This window comes from Pempheris klunzingeri, chromosome 17 (assembly GCF_042242105.1).
Source record: "Pempheris klunzingeri isolate RE-2024b chromosome 17, fPemKlu1.hap1, whole genome shotgun sequence".
Classification (NCBI taxonomy): domain Eukaryota; kingdom Metazoa; phylum Chordata; class Actinopteri; order Acropomatiformes; family Pempheridae; genus Pempheris; species Pempheris klunzingeri.
In genome coordinates, this window is record NC_092028.1 from 16,408,805 (window position 1) to 16,435,227 (window position 26,423).

At 42.3% G+C, this 26,423-nt stretch overlaps 1 protein-coding gene across 1 annotated transcript in view; it reads right to left on the reverse strand.

Moving 5' to 3' along the window:
- Positions 1–26,423, reverse strand: part of cep112 (centrosomal protein 112) — a 99,470-nt gene that overhangs the window by 32,936 nt on the left and 40,111 nt on the right. Inside the window, exons 17-20 of the mRNA XM_070848129.1 lie at positions 23,484–23,619; positions 20,675–20,782; positions 15,022–15,204; positions 6,632–6,862 (exon numbers count right to left, since the gene is read on the reverse strand). Coding sequence (XP_070704230.1) covers positions 6,632–6,862; positions 15,022–15,204; positions 20,675–20,782; positions 23,484–23,619 — 658 coding nt within the window. The remainder of the gene's footprint in view (positions 1–6,631; positions 6,863–15,021; positions 15,205–20,674; positions 20,783–23,483; positions 23,620–26,423) is intronic.

Sequence of the window (26,423 nt, forward strand, 5' to 3'; positions counted from 1 at the left end):
AGAACAGAAATAATGCATCATGTGCGCACACGAGCAGGCGTATTCAGATAAATATACATCTCTCACACACACACACACACACACGGTCCTAGGTATCAGAAAACCAATTACATCCATTACCATCAATGTGAGTCAGCTTAACATCTAACCCACATTACAGGGTCAAGGGAAAAAAGTTAGTTTGAGGCTGTGAATGCTTAATGAATGGAGTCGGTTTCAGAATCACAGATTGTTTTGATACAAACAGGTGGACATACCTCTGTGTACAGATTCATGTTAACTATTAAATACAATGATTAATCTTAACCTATCATGACTGTTAAGCTATGAGAGCAGCGACTTTGCTAAAGGAGATAATGTTTTTTTTTTTTTTGATTGGTCATTGAACTTCGATAGAACTGCAATGAAATTCTGTCCTTCTAGTTTTGTGCCTAGGTAGACCTCACTCCCTTTCTATTTATGCCCCCATCCCTGCTTTGATCAATAAGTCTGCCTGATGTTCAGATGTAGGATGATTCCGAGTTGAATTAGAAACTTAACCCAAAAAACAGAGCCCAATATCATGGTGTCCCACTTAAAACTCCACTTCAAACCAAAGTGTAATCTATAGCGTGCAACAAGATGGGAGCTGCCTGACGCCATGTTTTAATGCGATTGAGAAAGTGTGTCGCTTCCCTCCCTCCTCTTGGATGACTTCAAAAAGTGAGCAAGGGAACTGTGTGATGTTTTTTTTGGGATGGCAGAGCCTTTACTTTGACTCTTTCATCTGCTGGGTGACTCACTCACTCTCTCTCCGCCGGCGGGCCCGATGGTGCACTGAGGAAACGAGGAGCTCAGATAGGTCTGGGCATGCGTACATGCACACAAACACATAACATATGTTCATACACAAACACAAGAGTGCAATCTCTGGCACATGAAAACGCTTTAATGTGTGTTTGTGCCGTAGCGATGTTGTAAACATATACCAACAGCAGACAAATACAAATTCAGAGACATTCGTCCAATAGTCTGAATGCCATTAACTTTACCTCTTTCTCCCCTAAAATCGGATCCTTCGCTCTGCCTCCCCCAGCCCTTTGTCTCCCAGTTAGTCTGTTAGTGTGAGGTGAATGCGGGCCCACTTTGATCATCCCTCAGCCTATGTTTCTCTCCTCCTAGTCTAATCCATGACCAACTGAATAATGTGATTTGGTGTATCTCCAAATGGCAGAGGACCAAACTAATAAGTCAGCAGTGACAGGGGGCAAGAGAGAAGAACAAGACGTGGCTATGACAACAACAATGACAACAACCTCGTACCACCATCTTCTGGCTGAGAGAGAGAACACTACACTCTCGAGGCTGAAAGTACAGAGACTTGGAGGGTCATGAGCAAAGGTAGTGAGAATGGATGGATGTGGATGAAAATAAAAATGATGTTTAAAGTCTTTTACATAATTTGTGTGAACTGCAAGATCTCCCTGGTTCAACTTCCTGCATTCTGAGTTTAATGTTAAGATTTCTCTGATGTTAAGGAGGACACACAGGTTAAATATCTAATTTGTTCACAGGCAACAGCTTTATTGACAGGGGATTTGTTATGTGTGTGGGGGGGCTCTGGGTTCAAGCGATTTGTTAAATTCTGTCCTTGCACTACAGGCTCGCCCGAAATCCCTGCCACTAGAGCACACAGCTGGGACGTACGCCTCAGCCCAGTTTATCCCCTGTTTATTGATACCGAACCATGACAGCTCGGGGACATTCTCCTTGTGTCAATTGAAATGGATAAACACATGCGCACAGGTAGAGATCAGCGATGACAGAGGCATTACTGTGTTAAGAGCATAGAGAGAAAAGTAGATAGAGAAAAAAGAAAGCACAAAGCAACCAGGGATGGCAACATGCTGGAACTGTAACTCCTGTGAAAATTTGGAAAATCAGCTGTGTGCATGTTTTGCACTTTAAACATCTTGGGTGGTCTGCACAAGTGTGCAGCGCTAAATATGGATGTGAAAGCAACAAGGGGACACATTAACATCCAATCAGTCGAACCACATTTAAGGATGGTCAGTGACGCTCGTGTCCACAAATGGAAAACAGTGTGAAAGCAGATGCGTCTCCGGCCACATTAGAAGACTGCCTAGTCAGCTTTGTGCACAGCACAACAAACAAAAGTTATACACAGACGGTTTTCTTTTGCCAAACAAGTTAAATGAGGGTTTGATGTCTAGGCTGAGGTATCACACTGCCACTGCAGATGTATGAGTGATCACAAACAAGTTTTCTTTTTCAGCAGCTGTTTCTCACAGATGATGTCAAATGTGAGTGGGGAGATAAAAATCTGCTCACAAATGTTCACTGAAGACATATTATGACACCATGAAATCTATCAGGACTAAATCAAGATGCAAAGGAAATATCCGGATTGAAGATATTAGATTTACAGAAAACCAGCAGTACTCACCAAATAATAACCAACAACAGAGTTGATCTAACTGGAACATCCCTTTGATTAGATGTATTGGCAGGGAACTAGTCAATTTAGAAGGCATTAACCAAGCTCATTAGATTTGGGAATTCAATTCTAGGTTCAGTCGAAGTTGTTTGCAATGACAGCAAAGAACATCAGCACTAACAATATCACGGACTGTCAAACAGACTGTGTTATGTCATCTGAAAGCCATTTACAACTGCAGTGTCATGTCATAATGAGTGCAGAGGCATAAAAGGAAGCAGCAGCTCCAGCTAAAGAACTGAATTTCATACACTGTCGTAGCCAACCTAACTTCCAGAGGAGGAACCTCTCAGTTTTTGGATGTGCACAGACTACCTCCAAGCAAAACCAACTACCTGTGGGGAAAAAAAAGAAGCCTAATTGCAAGACAGAGGCCTTCGTACCTCAGCTTTCTAATGTCCAACCTGTGTGTGGTGTGTTGCTTTCATGTAAAGGGAATCACATGGGGCATGGCCAGAGGGACACTGCTTGCTGTGACATGGGGAGCAGGGATTGGCTACTGCGTGCCAAAAAGCTGCTTTCTCATTGGCTGACGTTTGCCTCCAGGTGCTTTTGTCACACTTGGTTAGTGTTTGATGAAATGGCGTGTCCCTTTGATCTGAAGTGAAAGTGGGTGCGCGCACACACACACACACACACACACACACACACACACACACACACACACACACACACACACACACACACACACACACACACACACACACACACACACACACACACACACACACACACCTTGCCTGCGGAATCATCAGAAAGTGTGGGCTTCTGTCTCTGTGCGTATTTTGTGAACACACACTTTTTGTGCACACGTGTGGTGACAATTACACAAGCAATTAAAAGCCATCAGGCGGAGAACACATAAAATGACACAGTTTATGCAGTACGTGTGCAATACGCAAACATACCAAGTACAAATATGTGTGCATGCTCTCTCTCAATCACACGCATATACAAACACCCCAGTCCACACAAACATATCAGAAAAAATTTGCACATCTAATCTCCTCGAGCAGTTCAAAGAGCCACGTTCTCCAGATTAAGAGAAAGTATGAATTCAAAGTTCCAGACGTTATTCAATTCCTATCAAACCTGAGGCCTGCTGATCTTTTGTCTCACAGTATCTCAGATCTCTAGCACACAGCTGTGTGAAGTGAAGAGGTCGAGCACTAACTCTCCATTAACCAAACTTTAAGCTCAAATACAGTAAGTACAGCATATCAAGTGCTAATTGCAAATATGACCTGTGTTTTTTATATGCTAGTGATTAGTGTGTGTGTGTGTGTGTGTGCATGCATCGCGGAGTGCTCGCACATGTGGTGAGAACAGTGTTCCCACACTTCCTCAAAGCCCATCCCTGATTTCTGGCAAGGCCGACTCTTTAAAGAAAGCCCTAATGTTTTGGGTTTTGCTACGACTTGAAGGAGGAGCGGGGGTGGGACGCGGGAAAAGACAGAGAAAGAGGGACGGTGGAGGTGTGGAGGAGAATAAGGAAGTTAGATAAGGAGGTGGTGTGGGTGAGAGGCAGGATTCGTGCTCACTGTAGCCCAGAGATGAGGCGTCTTTATCTGGCACAGAGGCAGCTTCACAGGCCCCTCAGTGGAGAACGGAGATTGGGAGGTCTGGGGTTGTGTGCGTTCAGTCTCACCCATGAAAACACACACACACACACACACAGACGCACATACTAAGATAAACTTCAATGGCGACCAGACTAAAACACCCCCCCACACCTTCACCTCAGCCCACCTCCATCACTTTTCCTTCTCTTCCGTTCTTTTTGGTGCAGCTCAAATGTATGGAACTATCTTAACGTGTGATCTTATCTCCTCTGATATTCTGCTTCTCATTATTTCATTCCAGCAGCTTCAACTGTCTACTCCCAAAACATCCCCCCATCCCCCTGTATCCATCTCTCACTCTCTCTGTCTCTCCCTTAAACGCATGCGTCTTTGATGGGAATCCATTCATGGATTTAATGGATTTCTCTGGCCTTTTTCCAGGATCTGGGAGATGTGTTCAAAAAAAAAAAAAAAAGGAATAGCTGGCCTGCCCAGGCTCTGCTTCCAAGAGCATGGTGGACTGCAGAGGACAGCATTTCTGTCTGCATCAAAAGAATGAGAAATTTTCAGCTTACAAAACAGGGCGAACGAGTCAATATGGATCTGAGAGCTGGCTGACTTCAATCCCATGTGAAAAAAACAGGGCAAAAAGAAGTAGTGAAACTTCTCCCAGCCCACTCCGAAGTCAAACTTGGAGACAGATTAGAAAGTAGAAAAAAGGGAGAAAAGTAAGACGTTCAACCTTTGATGAGTTTTTTTTTTTTTTTTTTTTTTTTTAGAAGCATGCACTTTCAGCTGACAAAAAAAGGATGGAGAAATCATTAATCTCTTTCATAAAAAGTGAAACTTGCACATTGCTTATAGTGTTATCAGTTTAAGTTCAACATTCGGCCTCACTGCTTTGAATCCACTCCAGATTCCCCGACAACTGTGGATCATTTTTTCCCCATGTACAAAAAAAACGAGGGAAGAGAGAGCGGAATTAAAGTGTGCCAAAAAGATAAAATTACTTTTAGCCTCACATATCCAAAACGGGAAAAAAAAGAGGCTGATAGGAAATAGCATGATTTCTTCAAATGAGGATTACCCTGTAATAAGTACACTCTTTTCCTCAGCTCCCCCTCCCTTCAGAACCCCTGGTTCTGTGTGCCATATGGAGCCAAAATGGCCGTCTGGGTGCTTTGGAGGTCCCTGCATTCCGGTGCTAATGCTGCGCAGCTGGCGCGGGATGGTGTCTAATGAAAAATACTCTCTTTGATGGGCCCTGCTGAGGGATTAGGTTCTGATCAACACCACCTTAGGTCAGCTTCCTGCTAGACCAGCACAAGATTACGGGTGAATTCCCAGCCGTGGGTCCAGTTTCTGTAGTGGTGAGGGGAGCGAATATGAGACAGAAAGAGAGAAAGAAAGAGAGAGGGAACCTCAGAACTTCTAACTGAAGTACTTCCTGGTTCACTTAGATAGCGGAAAGCAAAGCTGGATAATGGCTCTACTAAAATGTGTGGTTTCCCCTCTATGACTGTGTCCTAATGTCCCAATCCCCCTAACTAGTGTGTACATTTCAAAATGACATATCCTACGATAGTAAGAGGGTCAACCACAGGACTCAATTTCTTCAAATACATAAGTACCTGTAATGTAGCTGCTGACAGCACCTTCGTCTTACTCAGCTTTCTGTTTAAGTATCTAGGATGTATCAAGTACTATAATAGTAATATACTTGGTTTTACAAGGTGTTTAGGACAGGCTATCTCAATACGGCTAAGGCTCTGTGGGTGCATCTGAGGGGACATATGCGCAGGTTTAACCCCAGCTTGGATGTGCAGACATTAAGATGTGCTGATTTGTAGAGCTGCACTAGCATGACAGACACATCAGGCACAGGTTGCAGCAGACCTTTGCTCCTCCTGTCCACATGTCACAAGTTTCCTTGAGCAAGACCCTGAACTCCAGTTGCTCCCGATGGTCAGGCCAGAGCCCTGCATAGTAGCTTGATGCCATCGGTGTGTGTGTGTGTGTGTGTGTGTGAATGAGAAGTGAATTGTAAAAGGCTTTGGATTAAAAAGCTAAAGCACACAATCTGTTCTCACTGTCAACACTGATAAAAAACAATAGCTTGATAAAGACAACATTGTTCATGCGTTATCTGGCAAATATCTATTGGAGAGGGAGATATAAACAGACAGACATGCAGGGATACAGCAGGAGGAGGAGGAAAGCGATACAAAAAAAAAAAGCTTGGTTGCCTGAACAAGACTATCACAGAACACCTTCTCTTTTTTGACACCATGGGCAGTTTTCTTGTAAAGTCAGCCAGGTAATACAACCTCTCTATCTCTGCCCATCTTTTCCTCCCTAATTTAGTGTTTATTGGCTATTTCAGACATGAGTGTTCTGCACTCCCTCTTATATATTTCTGCTGGTGAACCAGTGAGGGTGTCACTTTTTATGTAAGCCGCCGTCGCTTTCATGTCCACACAGGCAATAGAGAGTGATGTTGCATGATGAATGCAGACGGCATCCTATAAGAAACCGACCATGTCCCATTTTCTCCCTCCTACCCCTTACCCACCTTGTCTTGGGCAGCTTCCCTGTCTTGCTGGTGGCTTCTCTCAAGGTCACAGCGGATGTGCTCCATGTCAGAGCGGAGCCGGTCCAGGGATGCTTCTTTATCCATGATTGCCTTTTGTTTTCCCTCCTCCCGGAGTGATGCCATTTCAGCCAACTGTTGCTTATGCTGCGCGCGGGCACCCAGAAGTTCCTCACACAGACTTGCCAGCTGTGCTTCCAAATCTGAAATCGTCTGAAGAGACACAGATACCGACACGTTCAGTGGATTTAGGTAAGTGATATCAACTATTATCCTGCAGATGTTGTGTGGTTCTGAGATGTGGGGGCTCTTCAGTCAAGCTATTTCATGGTATTCCCATTAACAGAAAAAGTGAGAGACTAAATTGCAAAATGGATTTACGTGTAAATATGTTTATGTGCCAGTGAAGATAACTTTTCAGAACATGCGCCCATATTCCTGTCTGTCCTCATACATTTGTGGTGCTGACAAAAGCCTCGTCAGTGATCTGGCAGGACAAGCTCTCTGACATTATATGTCCTATGGAGTGGAGATATAGAGCCAAATATCTCAGTATTCCATCCTTACCTGCCAACAATAGGTATGAAGACAGGAGTTAATATATTGCTGCAGAGAGATTGAGACAAAGTATCTAAGAGCCTCTCCAGTTTTTAAGTGTTGGAAAGTTTTTTGCAAACATGCTTAAATGTGTCTGTTCTCCTCTGGGTGTTTGTGTGGGGGCTGCTGCTATGGCCTGACCCCTCTCGTGACCTCTTTCTTTTTGAACTGCTCAGCCTTGACTTTGCCCAGAAGAGCCCTTTAATGGGACTGCCAGTGAGAGTCAGCATTATATAGCGGGAATGCTAATAAGCACAACCCCGCGGCCTCTGAAACACCAGAAATAAGACTGGTCCGGCACACGCAGTGAAGCTACATCTCAAGAGTTTGGAAAATGTCAAAAAGAATAGATAAGGTTACCGTTCTGCCAAAATGGTATAAAAACTGAGAATGTTTATGAAGCAAATGAGGAGAAGGAGCCAAAACTTTCACATTATTTCAAACGACATGATTCAGTAAGAGCACATACTGTGTGTGCATTTATGACATGACATGGGCCATCCATGATACAGTTCACTGTACTCAAATAGCCTATTTGTAGTGCATGAAGAGAGCTCCACACACATTACACTTATCTCCATAATATTTTCATTCCCTGCAATTTACAACAAGCAATGAGCAAAGGATATTGTAGTGAAGTGTAGGTGCCTCGAAGACGCATTGCAGTTGCGGTGTTTCACACTTTCCTACCTATATTGCACTTATTCCCCAGCTATTGCACATCCTCATTACTCTCCTTGGTTTACTTGGTTTATTTCTTACTTTGGTGTGCACTGTGTGCTCTGCCTCCTGCCTCTCTCTCCTCAAAAGCCTGGGCATCCCCGGACAACGCCATGTTAAGGCAATCAGACAGAAAGTGTCTGAAGTCTTTTTTAGCGGGCACTGGGGAGAATCAAAGAGACTTCAAAGGAGTGTCACAAAAACAGGCAGATGCTGTGGCTCTGTGTTATACCCCCCCCACCCCCCTTTCCCTGGCACACACATACAGATCCGCTTGTGCACACGCATACACACACACACAGAGACAAACAGCCACACATGGCGTAGCTGTCACACACATACGATGCCATGCAGCACATTAAGAGAGAATATGAGGTAAAAAAAACAAACACACGCAATCCATGTCCCACTCCCCTGTCTTTCAACATTACCATTCTCACTGCTCCACTTGTGCCTTCAAGGGCAAGCAGCTATTAGATCTGAGCCCTGAAGGGACTTTAATGTATAATTCTCTCTTTAAAAAATGTGGATGATCTATCTCCCCCCAAAAAATCATTTAATAAGTTAGAGTATAATCTTCCAGAACAGAAGCATTGGCAATGACACTTCAGAAACTTAAGAGGCCAAAAGAGCATGTTTCCTTTGGAAGTGAGTGAGCATAGCCGCTTCAACAGGGCACATGTTAGCATGCTGATGTGAAGCTTTGTGATGAAGCAGCTTTTGGTGACAATTGGAGAGTGTCAGATGAAATATATTGGGTCAAACCATGTCAGCTAAGAAGACAGAAGACGGGCAAAACAACAGAGGAGAGAGTGTAAAAGGATGGAACACTGGTTAACAGGCTATAGACCGTAGCAGGAACTGATTATGCCACAATGACTCCAAGGTGCCTAATTTGTTGCACAGACGTTCTGACATGACGGACGAGCTTCCCGATGACATTTAACCCATGCACGACTATCCTTACAAACCGTAACATGATTGTTTAGACAGCATCTTTTATGGAATGCACAGCCAGGCTTTTCTGGTAATAAAACTAGAGGTGCTCTGAAGTTGCCTCTCCTTTCGCTCCTTTCACTCCCCTGTAGGAAGAATATTAATAATGTTTTGGTGAAGAATGTCCACATGTTTTCTATAAAAGCCTCGGCTTAGTAATGGCTGAGCAATTTCTTATCTTTGATTTATGTGATTTAACAAAACGGATAAAACAAATAGACTTATTAGATTAATCATTCTACTGGTGTAGTATTTTATATCAGAGACATAACAACATAAGAACAAAGTGATATATTTTCATATCAAAAAAGCATCACAAAAAGGTGCCATAACTATACACAGGCAAAAGACCTTGCTTACTGTGAATATTATGATTTGGCAAACACAGGTGTAACTAATAACATTTATAATATAGCTGTATTCCATGTAGGCGCGTTAGTGCCAGTGTCCTGGTTTTTAACATGCTGGCTTACTGGCACACCTAAATGGAATAGAGCCATTAATCTTGTTAGTTAGTGTACAGCTTCACGGTTCCTGTTGCGGCTGTCCTGGCTGTTTACATCATGACAGGTGGAAAATGTTTAGCTTTAACTATATTCACTTGGGCTATAAATTTAACTCATGTTACTCGTTCTTACGCTGAGAAGTTTTGTATTCAAAAGAAATAGTTTATCATTTTTGGAAATACCACATTTACTTTTTGCTGAGAGTTAGATAAGAAGATTGATACCACTCTCATGTCTGTGCTTTAAATATGGGGCACCGTTTGGTTATAGGTTAACCAAACAATACTCAGCACGATAATTAGTGAGCTTCAGAGGTGCTGGCAGGCATATTTTAGAGCTAGGCGAGCTGTTTCCCCCGTTTCCCCCTGCTTCCAGTCCTTATGCTAAGTTAAACTAATCACGTTACATGAAAGTGGTATCAATCTTCTCGTCTAAACGAATATGTGTTTATTTAACACATTTATTTTTGATAGCATTTTTTTTTTGCCTGAAAATGTCTTCCTCAAAAGATAGATCATGTTGCTTGGGAACCAGATGAATGTGCGAACTCTGCTGCTCTGGTGGATACGTCCCATTCAGACAGATTTCCAGCCGCCCTTGCAATGGACGGCCAATCACAACAATTCATCTGATATAGGGCACATAGTTTTGGTTCAATGGCTGACAGGAGCACACTTGAGGCAACAAAAGGACAGCTGCCACTGATGTGGTACATTCTGTTGAATTATGCACTGTATATAAAGATAACTTTAATAAAATCCATATCAGTTCAAGTGTACATTTACCTTGAACAGCACCTCCTGTATTTTTATCAATGGAAGGACAATACAATGGCGTCAGTTTCCCATTGGAAATACCTGTCTGATGGCAAGGTGAAAATATTCTAGATATAATGCACACTTAAACTGACATTGACTTTTTTTAGGTTGGCCTTTTGTTTGGGTGCTACCGTCCACAGCAGTACACTGCTTAGCAAATCCTGGCTGCCTCTCCAAATTTGGCGGATGCCAACTGGTATCTATTGTTGGTAATGCACTGACTGTAGATAAGTGCCTCAGACAACCCCAATTAAAAGAAAATCCAAACAATCCCTGCTAATGTCGATAAGAAAGATAGAAAGATGTGTTTTGCTGTGCTTCTGACGGGAATTGTTAAGTTTCGTTTTAGTCATGTTTCATTGCTCTGATTGCATGTAAGTCTGCCCAATTGCCTCCAGAGGCATTTTGATCTACGCTGCTTGAAATCGAAAATGAACAGAGAGATTCCAGACTAATTCACTTTTGTGAATTGGTCTGCCGATGCCAGGCAACACATTTTGTGTTAGTGTTTAGAATCAGACGTAGACAATCCACATATGTGCAGTATTTGACTGAATTTAGCAAGGAAAACGTAGGTACGAGTGTAGTTATGAATGTTTTACTGTTACGTTTTAGATAAAGATTCATCTGGCTGACATCCAAGATTTGATTTATGCACATACTAAATAGCTTCATGGTTTGAAAGAGAGCTGTAACACTCAACACATCACAGAGCATCAGTGCTCACCAATGACTTTGCCCATGATCAATTGTTCTGAATGTCAGAAAAATCTGCCAGGTTCTCACATAAATACTCAGTCATATATGGGAAGATATGATGAATGCATTTAAAAAAAATCACAAACACGCTGACGCTGACCAGCTCAGCGGGATATTCATCTGGTATTGGAAATCACGGAGTAACAAGACAAGATCTACTTGATGATACCAGATCTCTGGGACCAATCATTTGGTAAATGACAATACACAAGCACTGAGACAATCAATGTGCACTGGTCTGGCTGTCTGCCTTGTTCTCGTCATCAAACACCCTATTTGACATAGTCTGTCATCACCCTCTTCGTTTGACTCATCTTAATCACGTACTTGGGATTGAAATGCTTTGAAAAATTGACAGCATCATTATTTAGTCCATCACGGCCCAGAAGAAAGACCTCACAAGACTATCGCTCTCTCTCATGCTGTTTGAAGTCCAGATGGCATGTACGTTCCTTAAAAAAAAAAAAGACGTAATTATTCGGGAAAATAATACCCATAAAATGAATTTTGAGCAAGAGCTGGTGGGAAAAATACGAATGATGAGTTTTGCATAGAACAAACAATTCTGTGTTTGCGAAAAACAAGTCTTCAAATTAATTTATAATGCTAGGCCCTAGTTTTAGAAGTCAAACTCTTACTAATGTTCAACAATTGAAAAACCTCATAGGCACAAAATAGAATATATTAAGAATAATAGCAACAATTAAATACATTGAGTTGTTTTGTCATACAATACAATGAATCTTTACAAAGATAAGAGAGAGTCATTTTGAAGAGAATATAAAATAATGACAAAGTCCTACAAAAGTTTCTTGGCGAGTTGAAAACGGTGGAATTACAAGTGGAAAAGTGTAGTGTGACTTAAGAGTGAAATATAGTTTTCCTATACTAAGTTAAACATCATTGTAACACTGCATGAGTCGATGTGCACACACCTCGATATCTCTAGAAGGGAGGCAAAAAAGAAAGGCCACTACATCAGGATTCCAAAAACAGTCTACAAAACACCTTCGTCCTCTGGGGGGCATTGATCAGCTAACAGAACAACACAGGGCTGGCTGCGGGCAAACATGTCTCACCAGCAAGACATTTCATCACCCTGGACAGACAGCCAACTGAAAGCTTCCTTTCACGCTTTGGTATTTTAAAAAAAGGTTTAAGAAATAGCTTATTCTTTTAACAGCAACATTCAAGTCCACAAGACTGGAAATTGTGAGTTAATCCCCTGAGTCAGTGGGATGCCAACCACACAGTAGGCCTTGAATCCAGCGGCTTAATTCTAGTTCTTTCATTAGAGATATCATAATATGCTGCATTTAAAAAGCAAGATAACTTAAATGCGTGAATGTTGACAAATATTGAATGCCATAGTCATTCTGAACACAAAAGAGACCCCATGCCCACAAAATATGGGTCATATCGCATTTATAATGTGTAGCGGCTACATGAAGGGTGAAGCCAGTTTCTTGGATAACAAACTCTGGTGGGATGAGGACAACGTGTCCCTGTGTGAGGAGTTTTTCAGCTCTTCCCTCCAATCGCTGCTACGACTCATTGGCTCTCATTCGAAAACACAAGGCGAGAGTCAGGAAAGCTTTTTATTACCGTCCCACCACATCAAAGTGATGAGTGGGTATTACTCATGCTATGAGTGTGTGACTGACATTTGATATTCCCTTAGCCCACTTCCTAGCTGCAACTGTCCTTGAGAGGAAGTGTGACAAGGAGAGAGGTAGAAATATAGAGGCCTGGGATCAATCGCTTAGGTCGTCTGTTACTGATGTGTCACTTGATGATGACATTATCATATGTCCATCTGACCCATGTGGCGCGAAGGGCTGAGAGAAGTCCTGAGATTGCAAGAAGCACGAGAGATGCATCAACAAAATGCTGTTTTTCTGAATTCAAATCATATTTTCACAACTTACACAGCCCTGTGTTACACGCATAGAAAGACTGCCATTGAGGGCCATGTTGCTATCAGTGTGGTAGAGTTCTCAAGGGGTAAACAACTTTGGTAATGCGAAAGTGTTTGATAATAAGTGGCTTTGCTCAATCTAAAAAAAGCTCATGTTTAATACATATCCGCTGCTGGTGTGCCAGCTTCTTGTCATTTTAACAGCGCACGCATGGAACAGTGCTCACACAGGAAGTCAAACCAGCTCAAATCCCCACCAGTTTCGTAAAAGACCTCAAAATCCTGTCCTCCATCTTTCCAAGGCCTGGGTGAAAATCTGGATTTCTGCCACTTTAACATCTGACATTAGGCAGGCGTGTGATCTCTACTCAGAATGCTGCACGAGCAAACAGGAACTGAGAATATGAGATGGGTGCTGGGGAAGTTTGTTTTCTGTCACCTCCTGAGATCCTAAGATTTGTCAAACTACACGTCATTTTGACATGAGTAGGACGGCATGTTATCAGTAGAAATGTCCTGTTGTGATGGCATCTCCAGAGAACCAAATAACACACTTGCTGGTGCCATCGGTGCTGTGAAAGACATTTCCCAAAAATGTTAGACAAGGGAACATTAGAGAGGGAATAAAAAGGAAAAAACAAGACTTTTCCATCATGTTGTACAGTTTCTCGCTTTTTTAACATGTTAGACTGCTGTGATACAAGCCACCAGTATCATAGTATACTAGTATGAGGATCTAAGATTGCCTCACATGTGTCAGAGGTTATAAATGATGAAAATGTATTCTCTTCTAATCACAATGTGAATGCAAAAAAATGTAAACGTTAACGAAAAATGAACACAGGAGACAAAAACATAATAATCAGACAAGTTGGGGAGTCTCTTTAGGCATCAAATACCGCTGCATTTTACAAGAAAAATTGGTTTTTACCTTTGATACGGTGTAATTGAAAATGTAGTTGTATTAGTGGTAGATGTCAATTATTTCATAAATCATAATTCATAAATGATCGAACCTATGATGACAAAATAAAACAGTTTATGTTAAGTACGATGTCTTTGCCATTCATTGGGCGTCTGGCACCATCTGCGTCCACATTTGGTGTGAGCACATTTTGTCCACAAATGCGACATATGTCTGGCTGGATCCCTATCTCAAGCTTACTAAATTCTCCCATGCTGACAATATCCATTTCATCAGGAAGCCTGAAGAGTTTAACACATCCCCAGTTGGGGGCTGGTTTGTCAAACGGCGCCCCACAGAGCTCCAAGCTAGCCCAAGCTGGTGAGAGGCGAAGACAGAGCGAGATGAAGACCTGCAGCTGGTTTGGCTATATTGTAACAGAATAGGCTCTCAGTGTCAGGGATGCCCATTAATATAGACCCAAATGTCATACACTCATTGTGGCCATCAATGCTGAAATAGAGAATAACCACCGTTTTCCGGAGGGAGATGGCTACCTGCGGTGAGGGGAGAATGCCATGCAGAGATACACTTCGGTGCAGAGCGCTTGACGCCGGTCTACAATCATACAGCGGAAAATAAAAGAGAAATTTAACCTAGGCTTGGATTAAAAGCTTGCTGCTCAACGAAGACAGATTTCTTCACCTTCATCTGGTTACCTGTGGTTTCGGGATTTCAAGTCTTTAGACTTCTATCGCGAAAACCTGCTGTGATAAAAAAATAATTTAAAAAAACATCAGAAAAACGTTAGAAGTTCGGACAGCGTGATCTTGTTTTGTTACTTGCATTTTGTTTTTTGTTTTTTTACTTTTTCTTATGCGCACCATTGTTTTCATCTAAATAAAGTTTGATTGTATTCAAATAGCAATATCTAAATTCTTCCGTACGCTTGCACCAAATATACAGCAATCCATAAAATTAGTCACACCGTTTATCAATATCTGTCTAGCTTTAAGTAAAAAAAGTGGCTAAACCTGCTGTGCTTTTGAACCCCAGGAAAACGTTAATGGGCAAAATACAAAATGGTTGTCCACAGGAGAGTGGTGGGTCAGCATGTGTGTACGTGCAAATGTGGATCAGTGGAGACCCCCTACCTGGGTATCGCGCTTCCTCCACTCCTTGGCGTGCTCTTGGTGCTGTTGCAGGGCGGCCCTGGCCTGTCTCTCCAGGCTGCTCACCTCCCACTGGTGCTCCTGGACCAGGCTGTCCTTTTCCGTGCTGTGCTGCTGCTGTAGCCGCGTCCTCTCCTGCTCGTGCTGCATGCGCTGCTCAGCCATCTGATTGGACAAGCAGGCAAAGAGAGACTTCATCAGCCAACACACACTCAGAGCAACCCTGTCGTCATGACAACTTGTCCATCCACCGATCTATTCATCCTTCCTTCGTCCTATTCCTTCCACCCCTTCTCTTACCTAGAACACCCACGTGCCCAACTAATGTAGCGAAATCCGTACAAAAGTAGAGAAAAAACAAGAAAAGTTTCTCCGCTTCCTCACATTGTCAGAGATAACATGATGTGATGTGTTTACATCTGGCTTGCTCCTCCACCCTCCCACAACCCCTGCCAGTTGTACACACCGGCCCTCAGTGTCCCCCTCGCCCTATTCTGCGATCGGCATATAAAAGAGCAGTTAGTTTGGGCTATGTGTGCAAGCTGGTAGGGGTTAGCCATCTGGCTGCGGTAACTACCCAATGCCCCATGCTATGCGCCTGACAGCATGCGAAAATCCGCTTAGGCGATGACTGTGATGATCATTATAAACCCAAATCAGAAGAAAAACCGTAGGGAGGCGAGGGCAGCGAAAACTTAGAGAACCGAGCAGATGCTAAAAGAGTCGTGATACAGCTTTTATATGTCGTTATAGTCTGAGGAATAATTCACCCAGTTTCAAATACATTCATTACATTTGCTAATCAATTTACAATCAGTTTCACAATTGAAACTGTTTCAATCACAATTAATGGCATTATACTCAAGTAGTAATTAGCAGGCTGCAATCATTGAGGTTTATACTGAAAATGAAGGATATCTGAAGTCAGAGTGTAGCTAGGTGTTGTGTGCACCAATCAACAGCAAGGCTTGGTTACGCTATAAACATACAGTAGACTTCAGCCTCACTGGAGTTACTACCAGCTACGCACAATACAGTAGAGGAAAATAAAACACTCTTAATGGTACATAAAGCCCATATTTTTCAGGGTTTAATCATCCTGTCATCTGAAGCAAGTCTGTATCGCAACACGTCTGTGAGCAGAGTCACCTGCTGAGAGGTGAGCCTTGCCAGCGGAGCTCCCAGCCCCAAGCCCCCAAGTCTTTCCCAGGCTCTGTTCCGTTCCCACTCCCCCATGGCGGGGGAACCAGTGACCCCCATACCATCACGCCATGCAGCCACAGCCGGAGCCCTGAAAGGACAGCAGGGGCCTGGGGCCCATTTGCCTCCCTGCTTTGAAGCTAATCCCCTGCACATTGTGCTTGACGGCACCCTACCTGGCCTGCCAGAGAAGCGGAGATCCACAGCTTCTATGCCCAGTGCCTGCTCTATCCACCGGCCTATCTTCGGACGTTGCGTGCTATTCAGAGCAGGTGATGAATGAGGGGCTATCTACAGGAAGCCGGATTCCGTCCCCGTCACTGAGAGGAAGGCCACAATAGACACTTCATTTTGGCAGCCAAGAATTTACCCTTCAGCTTTTGGGAGAGCTTTGCTAAATGCCCTCTAAAATGGGCAATGGAAGAAATTATAGCTGGATAAAAATGTAGTTTATCTCTGTGGCTCAGTTAATGGCTTGGCAGACACACACACACAGACACACACATATATCACACCGTCAATATATCTCGTGAATGCCATTTTTCCCATAACATAACAGAATGCCACAAGCTCCATTAGACGAGCACTGTGCAGAATGTGGGCAACATCCTCCACATGCTGCCCCTGGTGATGCTGATGTTGTCTACGGTACATTCCACAGACAGACAAATTTGCTACGTCTTCATTTTCCATTCAAGGACATAATAGATACAAATCGGATCCACAGCCAGAATACGTTTTCCCGGAAGGATAGCCAGATTCATACAACAGCATAAGTTACAGCTGACAAATTGATAAGCAGGCAATTGCTTCAAGAACTCCCCAGCAGGACATGCGATAACAGACACTGGGGGAGGACATCGTGGCTTACTGGTTGTTCCTGTTTAGAGTCTTGGACCATGGGGGCTTTGGAGGAAAGAGGGGGTCTGAGCTGAAACGAAAATGAAGAAATGGGCAAGATAGATCCATTGTGGGAAAAAGAGCTAAAGAAAGAGACGGAGAGGAAAGGAGATGACAGAGAGCAGACCCAGCAAGGAGCCTGGTTGTGACATCACATAGCGCCGGCGTGCAGTGGAGGATGCTGGGTGCTGCGGTTCTTAAAGGGGCCGGCGTGGCGTTTATGAGGGAACACTGAGTCGGTTACAGCACAGCTTGGTGCCGTAGATACAGAGTGGGTCGGGTGTTACTGCACAGCACGACTCCTGTCAGCCGGGGCTGACATGGTTGTGTGTGTGTGCATTGCTCGCATTGAGACAGGACAGTGAGGTAATGGGCTTCTTTCAACCCCAGGGGGGAAATCTGAAATGTTTGGGAAGGAGGAGGGAAGAGGAGGGAGTAGGGGAGAGTAGAACAGAAGCCCTGTCTGGTCTCAGCAGGGGAGGCTGGGGTGAGTGTGGGAGTGGAGGGAGAGATGGAAGAAAGACAAATCTCTTATTCCTCACTGTAGGGTTTGAACTGAAGATGGCCAGTAAGTGGCGCAGAGTGTGAATATGAGTGCCTTTTGCCTGCGTGCACAGTACTTCCACACACTTGCATGTCTATAAACTAGACTCTTTTATTATGTATTGTTCCAATCTAACATCTGAAAAGTCAGGCTGTTGAGATTTCCCTTAATTTTCAAGGTCATGACTCCAAACCAGCCATTTGGCCTCACTACATCACTCCAACGTCAAGAGGCAGAGCTCTGCCAGGGCACGATAACATCCAGCTGCCAGGAGGGTCAGCTAGAAAACAACTCCTTCATACATCGTTCCCTTTTTAAAGTCTCATTGAAGCTGCCCTTGGGGGAATGTTCTTTTGTGAGGATTTGAATGGACGAACTTGACCCCTGCAATCTTGTGACACCAATCTCTGTGGCGTGGAGGCATAATGCACGTACGCATGCAGGCTGGGGGAGAACGGGTACACACAAAGTACTTGTGGTGGAAAAACACAGTATACAGAGCATCCACACAACATAAAACAACTGTGCTCACAGTAACTCATGAATAATCACATGTCTTCATGCGCACAAGGATACATTTCCTCTCTTTGTTTCTCTACCCTTCTAACTGTGTAGCTAATGTCAGCGGCACTCATATCAACATCATCACAAAGACAGGCCGTTCATCTTTGTATGTTTTCATCTTCAAGACAAAAGCCTTCCTGATGTGCTGCTAACCCTGTGTAGTTGGCTTCAACTGTCAACTGCACCCCCAATCTCTGTAGCAGCAGATTATAATCATCACTTGAATATTTTCTGCGACGCTTTGACAACTTACCTGTTTTTCTCATGAGATGGAATTTATGATGGCTCAGAACAATATACTGTAGTTGGCACTCAAAACTCTGGTAAACTCTTACAGTTAGTGGATCATCACAGAGGGATGTAAACGTCTTTTGGATATAAATACAATCTGTTTAACAGCTTAAGCGTCTTTGTCTGCTTTCTATGACAATATACCCTTGCAGCTAAAGAACTAAAAAGATGCATTTCCCACTTGCCCCAGTTAAACTTGTTTTTGGTGGATATTTAAAAAAGATTTCAGTATAATGAATACATCATACATCTTATTGGAATCTTTTGAAGGTGTGATTTTTTTCCCCCCCATACACATTATAATTACAAACACAAGCGTTCAGCCACGGAGCAAATCAATAACGGAGAAGCGTTACTCCACTCCTTGGAAATGACACTGGCCTTATATCCTCCATTTACAACTATCTCCAGCAAATTACACGCAGTGTAAACTCCATCTGGCCTGGAAATGAGTGTTAGCATGCTTATTATCCAGCAGGTAGAGTGTAGTTTGGCGGCTGAAAATCAATCTTGTTTTGGATACAGATGAGAAATAGAGATGCTACAGTAGTTAGTGCTGTACGCGCTTTTAATATCATTCAGAAGGATAGAATTAAAGAAATTCTGAATTATTTAGTATTTAACCCTTCAGAGTCTGGGGTAAAACGACATTTTTTACTACTTTTCATTTTACCTTTGTGTTTCCCATTAAAACTGCTTAGCTTGCCTTTCTTTGTGTCTTTCTTTTCAGCACAACCTCACCTATGTGATTCTACAAGTATTTATTTATTTTGACATAATATATGGACACACTGTATGTAAAAGTGCAAAAGAAACACAAAATCCGAGTAGGAACTAGTTGGATCTTTGGAGGAGCGGGGGTCTGCGCGGACACCTCCTCTCGTTCGTCTTCACGCGCAGCATCCACTTCATCCTCTGAAACTGGAGTCAGAGTCTTCCAGTGGAGGAGTCTTCCTCAGAATCAGAACGTTCTTCCCCAGATTCAGCATCTTCTAACTCGTAGAAGAGCTGTAGTGCGCGACTTCGGCTCTTCATAAATTTTGTCTTAATAGGCCGATCGACAAAATTCAAACACAAAGTTTGAAGTGTCCGCTTTCCAACAGTCTTTGAATTGAGCACCTGCGTGCTTGTGTCACAGCTTTACGTTTTCAAACGTGCGACATGTGACTTTGACGCCGTGTGGCGGTCCTAGACTCCGAAGGGTTAATGGTAATAGGGAGAAATAGATGTTAATACCTCTTGTTACATTGTGCAATTAAGTGCTATGCAGGGTTGCATGATAATGCCTGAAATACCATTCCGTTGTACTCATGAGTACTCATCACACACTCGATTGTGAAGCCATTTTCAGCCATATTTTGTATCTTATTGTTTGAATTTGGGAATTCCCTGATGGACAAAATATTTGTTTGGACTTTACTGCACCATAGTGGCACTCAAAGAAAGAAACACAAAAAGGCATCTGAAGATAACGCAATGAAGACAATGTCATGTCTAGGGAGGTAAGATTAGATTAAATTACACTCCATTTACATTATCAAAATATACAGCCAGAGATTAAAATCTCTCTAACAGGCCGGTAAGGTCAAAGTGAAATGCAAGAAGTAGAAAGGCACACTATGCTCTCTGCTCACGACAATGAGACTGGGTGCCTCTGTTGATATCAATTTCTTTGGATTAATTGAATCCAACATTCTATAAGAGATGTCTTCCTATCAGCGAGCTAGATTTCAATGAGTTATGAAAATGGTTTCTAGACTCCTAACTGAAGAGGGGTGATGGAGATGCGATGATAAGGGGACAGAGCGCCTGCAATGCAGATTGCATTAGTTTTCAATTGGCAACGTTTAAGATATTTATTGAGCTGCAATCCAAGCTTAATCTAAAGCGTGTCCCTTATCATGAGAAATTAATCAGGTGGAACAGATGGGGAGGAACAACAAGACTATTCCAAATGGATGTCAGTCCCCTTGGCTGGCTCCAGTGGGCCAAGTGTTCACTGATAATAGAGAAAAAATAACAATGCGATGATGATGATGATTGAAGCAAGAAGGGGATTCTTTCCCTTAGCTCCAACATGAGCACATGAGCAAGAAAACTATGCAGACACAGGTAGACAAACATAAAGTTACAGACCTGCTGCTCATATTTCTGTCCGAGTGCATCAAGCTGCAGGGAAAACTCTTTGGCCTGGTTCTCCCTCAGAGACTTAGAGCGGATCAGGTCCTCCTCTACCTTCTCCATCTGGAGGCATGAGGAAAAATACACAGCTTTAGTTTTATTCTGACTGTCTGAAAATAGTTTAACATTCACATACATTCATTATCAAATCTATGTGTGAAACATTTAGGTTGGGTTCCAAATCTGGGGTACGTTTATGTTCATGAAATCTTTCTTGCTCAAAATCTCATACTTCCAAAGACTGGTCTCTAATGAAAATCTTTTTTCTTTAGCCCTAGATGAGGCATGCATAATCACAGCATCAGTACAAAACATCTAATACATGCAGAACTTGCAGAATAACACCATGCATCTGCAGCAGAGTGATGCCGCTGTTACATTTTTCTTTCAATTTGAAATTAATGAGCTGACATCAGGAAGGAATATATTCATCACATTACGTGTGATCTTATCGTAATGATATCGTAATAACAGCACATCAATACACTAACCCCCTCATCAAAGTATAATATTATAATTAAGATTAAATATGTAATACCAGTAGTTCCCATCAAAATTCACACATGTGCAAGAAAATAACTGTAACTCAAGGATTCAAGTAAAAGAGACGCAGTTAGAAATAAAGTCACAAGCTTCTGCCTCTTTGAGGACTTTGTTTTTCGTAAAAAAAGGGATTTGACAATATTTTGGCTATTTATCTTAACTAAACTTCCTTGCAGCCTTCCACTTTAATGTTTTCTGTTCAGGTGACGATAATCGAAACAATTGGAAGTGTAATTTACTGAAACGCCTCTGTATCTGGGCTATGCTGTGTGTAACGCTCAGGAAATGCTAAATGTGTTTTGATTAATCCATTTAAAATGCTGAAGCCTGCTTTGAACTGTGCATGCAACAGAGATTTGATTCCGTATGGTGCTTCTTTTTTTTTTTCCAAACCAAAATAGGGCAGACTCTCTCCTTTAAGTGCAGGCTAAAAGCGGAGTGCTGATTTTAAAATGAGAGAAAGACAGAGAGAGGAAGAGAGTGATACAGATAATCCAGTTAGATATAACACCATCTGCAGACAGAGAGAGGGAGAAGATGAGGAGAGGGAAGATGGAGGGATGGGAAAAAAAAAAAAGAGTAAAAAAAAAAACTTCTTTTGAAGTACTTTCTGCAACATTAAAGCCTTAGCAGGAGAACGTGATGTAGCAAGTGGGGAGAGAGGATGACAGGGATGCAGAAGAGACTGCTCCTCTCTCTTGTGGCTTTGATGTGGGCTGAGGATAAAGTCAGACTGGAGATTGGGATGCCAGGGGCTCAGTGGGAAAAGAGGGAACAAGCATGAGATGGAAGGATGGACAGGAGAAAAGAGCGAGAGGAAGAAGAGGAAAAATGCAGCAATACAGACATTTTCCAAGCATTGAGAAGAGAAGATATCATTTCCCATCCTGGTAAAAGAAAAAAAAAACATGTAGCCTTGTATTAAAGAACTAGGAACAACCTAGAAAGCAAAACATGTTTAGTGTCTACAAAAAGCATCCTATGCATACTAAGATACTCTGTATATGTACAACACTTTTTACCTATTCAGATTATACAACATAGTTTTCTTCAATGCTGGTGGTCCAAGTCTCTACAACCTTGAGTGTAGTGTTTCTTCACTTGAATAGCAAATAACTTCTAAGTTTTTTCATTGCCTTTGGGTGTTTTTTGGATGTTCAGATGCAAGCAGCACAATTTATCTTTTTTTGTGAATACGACAAACATTTTAAATTCTGTCTGGGGGAATAAAGGTTGTTCTGTGTGCCCACAAACATCCATGCATAAATTTGACTCCCACACAAACTCGTTTTCCTACACCACATGTGCCTCCATCATACTGATTAGCTGAAAAACTTCACTAATCAGTGACTAAAACTTGCTAATCTCCCTAACATGCAGCCCTTTAAAACATTCAGGACCACACTCGGTGCTGCCTTGTCGATAAAGCTCTGACACAGTATAGCCAAAAATGCTTGACAAAAACGCCTATAGCCAAACTGACTTGTAAGACAGCATCAGAAGTTTACAGCTGAGTGCGCATCGATTGGAGAACTCTCAATAAGCAACAGCCCACGCGGGGTGGAGTGCTGATCATGAGGCTGGCCTGACGTACTAATTAGTCTGGCTGCTTAGTGCGCGTGACCTGTTCTCCAGCGAAACCCAACCATCCCACATCACGCCCACTGAGAGGAAGTGAGGTCAACATGTGGTAGCACAGAAATGAGTGCACCTGCTTAATGAGCAGGATTATAAATCATTTCATTCATTTGGAATGCCTAATGTGCTATGGATGATAACGCTCTTGGTTCTCACTTATAGATTTTTCAGTATCTGAGCAGTTGAAGGGGAAGTGGAGGGGAGGGAGAGAGACATATGGAGGAATTCAAGCATAGCCAGCGTGGCGCTTTGTTACAATTGTGGTCACACACACAAAAACACAGGCTGTGTCACTGCAATTACAAAATATGTGTGTGTCTGCATTGTGTTGGTTACTGCCTGTCAAACATCAGGCATGAAAGAGAGTTAGGGTTATAGTGCGCATGTGTGTGTGTGTGTACATGCACGCAACAGGAAAGAAAAAATTGTGCATGAATATTAGAGACTGACTGGATCCATAATTGCCGTTTTCTGATAACATACGTTGTTCTTTCACTATGTAGTGCCTTTATGAGTGAGTGAGTGAGTGAGTGAGTGAGTGTGTGTGTGTGTGTGTGTGTGTGTGTGTGTGTGTGTGTCAGACCTGGAGATTCATGTCAGCATAGGCCTTCTCAGAGCTTAGCTCCACCTGTTTCTTGAACTGCTCCAGTGCCATATCTGCCTGCTGGATCTGCTGCCTTTGGCTCTCTCTGGCTCTGTCCAGCTGGCTCTCCATCTCCCTTCAAACCAAAAACACACACACATACACACACATACAAAGAAATGAATATTGAAGCCATAGAAACACAATTGCAGACCAGAAATGCTTTGTTAAGAAAGTATGCGACGTCTATTTTTAAAGAACTTTTAATAGCAGTAGTGACAAAGTGCTGTCATGAAGTAAGAGAGAAAATAGAAATTTGGATGTAGATTGTTGTGCATGTCAAAAAGCAGTACTTTCTACAAAAACTTTTGTTAATCATGATGAAATCTGAACATGCAAACAAAAAAATCTTTTAAGAACCTTTGGATTGGATTGTTGCAAATTTCTATACGAGCAATTACTGTTTTTGTTATTTATATTCTATTAGAGAAAGCAGAGTGAAGAGTGGTGGAACAGTCATACAATTCTACAGTATCTATCATCCTCAAATACCTTGGGGTGTGTACATATGCTTGCTACAAAGTGAGGACTGACAAATGTTATTAACCAACAGTGAGAACATTTTTGGGAAGTGAGGACATTTTAGCAGGTCCTCACAACCTCAAAGGACTGTTTTAAAGCCCAGACTTGGTTTTAAGGTTAAGGTTAGAATTAGGTTTAAGAATGATTGAGGTTAGGGGAAGGGGCTGTGGAAGGCCTTATGTCAATAAGGGTCCTCACAAGTATAAAATACAAGTATGTGTGTGTGTTTTCCATGCTGGTACACTGCTGCTATTGCTAGCAAATGTCAGGTCATGAAGCTGCAGGCTGAGCGGATTGACAGGCATACTAAGAGGGACAGCTTCATACTGAGAGCTGTCAGCTCCCGGCCAGGAGGCCCAGCCGCAACATCACACACAGCGATACCAGGCAGCTGTCAAGCCTAACCCAGGGAGGGTGTGTGAGGATAGGAGTGTGTGTCGGGGTGGATGGAAAGATGGTAGAGAGAACAACAGAGCTGGAAGTGAAGGATGAGTGTGAAGGTGTTATTTTTGGTAAACCACCTGAGAATTTGCAAGTTGAGATTTACGGTTGGGGAGTTACCCTGCAATGTTCTAAACCTGAGTTCACCAAAAACGATTGACATGTTACTTCAAACATAGCAGTAGTAGTAAAAAATGTGTTTGATTTAAACTATGTTATTTATATGATTTTGATCTGCATAAAAACTACAAATAGATGTCTGGCAGATTAGATCATAGATGCTAAATTAATATTTACGTTCATAACTGATGAGCTGGAATTCTGCTGTCACGCATGATGGCACAAATGATTTGGATACGATCGACCATGTCAACATGTGCTCACGTCTAACAAGTGTTATCATCCCCAAGTATCTGTCATATGATGTTCGTGTTTGATTTGGAGTGTTAGAAGTTGGCAGCTAATCCATAAGATGATCTCTCCAATCTGTCTCATAGTAAAATACACAACATGCCTTGATGATATAGAGCATTATCTAAGACATTTAACAAAAGAAAGCATAACGTAGAAGTGATTCAAATGTGTAGCCTCCACTGCATTCTATTGTTACATGTTCACATCATGCGCATCAGCGCTGAAATATATTAAAATGCCGTCAAGTTTTGTTTAATTTTTTTGAGTATATGTTCTCCAAGCGTATAGATTATGATAGCAGGCTTATGATAAATTCTTTATTATGATTGGTAAAGATGCCTCGCTTGGAGCTCCATTGAGGATAACTTTATGACATTGGGGATGTGAAATAAAAAATGCATGTTTTTAGTCAAAGTACAAAAAAACCCGACTGTTTTATACAGCTCTGAATCCTAAAAATTGTAAGATAAAATTTTTTCCACTAGAGTCCCTGTTTTTTCGTGAGTGGTAAACAGTAATAATGTCATGGCTGAAACTCAATGAAGATGGTGAATGAACTGATGAAATTTTCACAAACGTTCACATCGAACGTACAACTATTCAACTTCAATACGAAGTGAGGCAAATTTTTCAAGGCAGCAAAAAATGCAACCTCCAAGCAGCAGCCGCTTCACTACTGAAACCCTCCACAACTCTTCTTCTGATTAATGCACACAGACGACAGTGTTAGAATACAGTGAGTGGCGTGTACAGCACTATGTGTATGTGTGGCTGTGTGTTGGTGTGTGTTTTCCTCCTGCTCCCTTGAACATTAACTAACATTGTATAGATAATTATTCCCCGTGGACAGACGAGCAGGAGGTAAAATGAATTTTCTGGCCAGTGGGTGAGACTTTAAACCAATTAGACGTACAACTGCTACAAAATTACAACAGTCACAGAAGGGGTGGTGGGGGAGGACTAAAAGCCTGCTCCCCACATATTCTGTATAATCTGTAATTCACATTGCAGGAGCACTGTTAAATGTGTGTTACAATTCATAGAGGATATGGTCCATTAACAGTCATGAGAGCATAGCAGGTAGCAGCAAAGCATCGACAGAGAGAGCTACAGTCATTGCCTGCGCACACATTCAGTTTGCATTTTTGTTAAGTGATAAATCCCTTCCCATAATCAAAACAAAACCTTTATGTGTTTATAAAGATATAGCAGAGAATGAAAAAACAGAGACTGAGAAAGACAGAGGAGATAAAAACAGCAAAACGAAAGGAAGGCAATAAAAAGAGCAAAGAACTGAGGCAGAGGATTGAAGAAGGAATGTGCAAGCTTTCTCTCCTCTTTATAGTGTTCTGTCTCTTTGTAATTTTGGTCTCTCTAATGTCAGACATCAAACGACAAAGAAATTGTTTTTTTTTCCTCTCTCTCCCAATTTTGTGTACTCTGTAATTATTAATCAGTCTTGTTGCATGACTGCCTTCCGGGCTCAGACAGACAAAGGATATG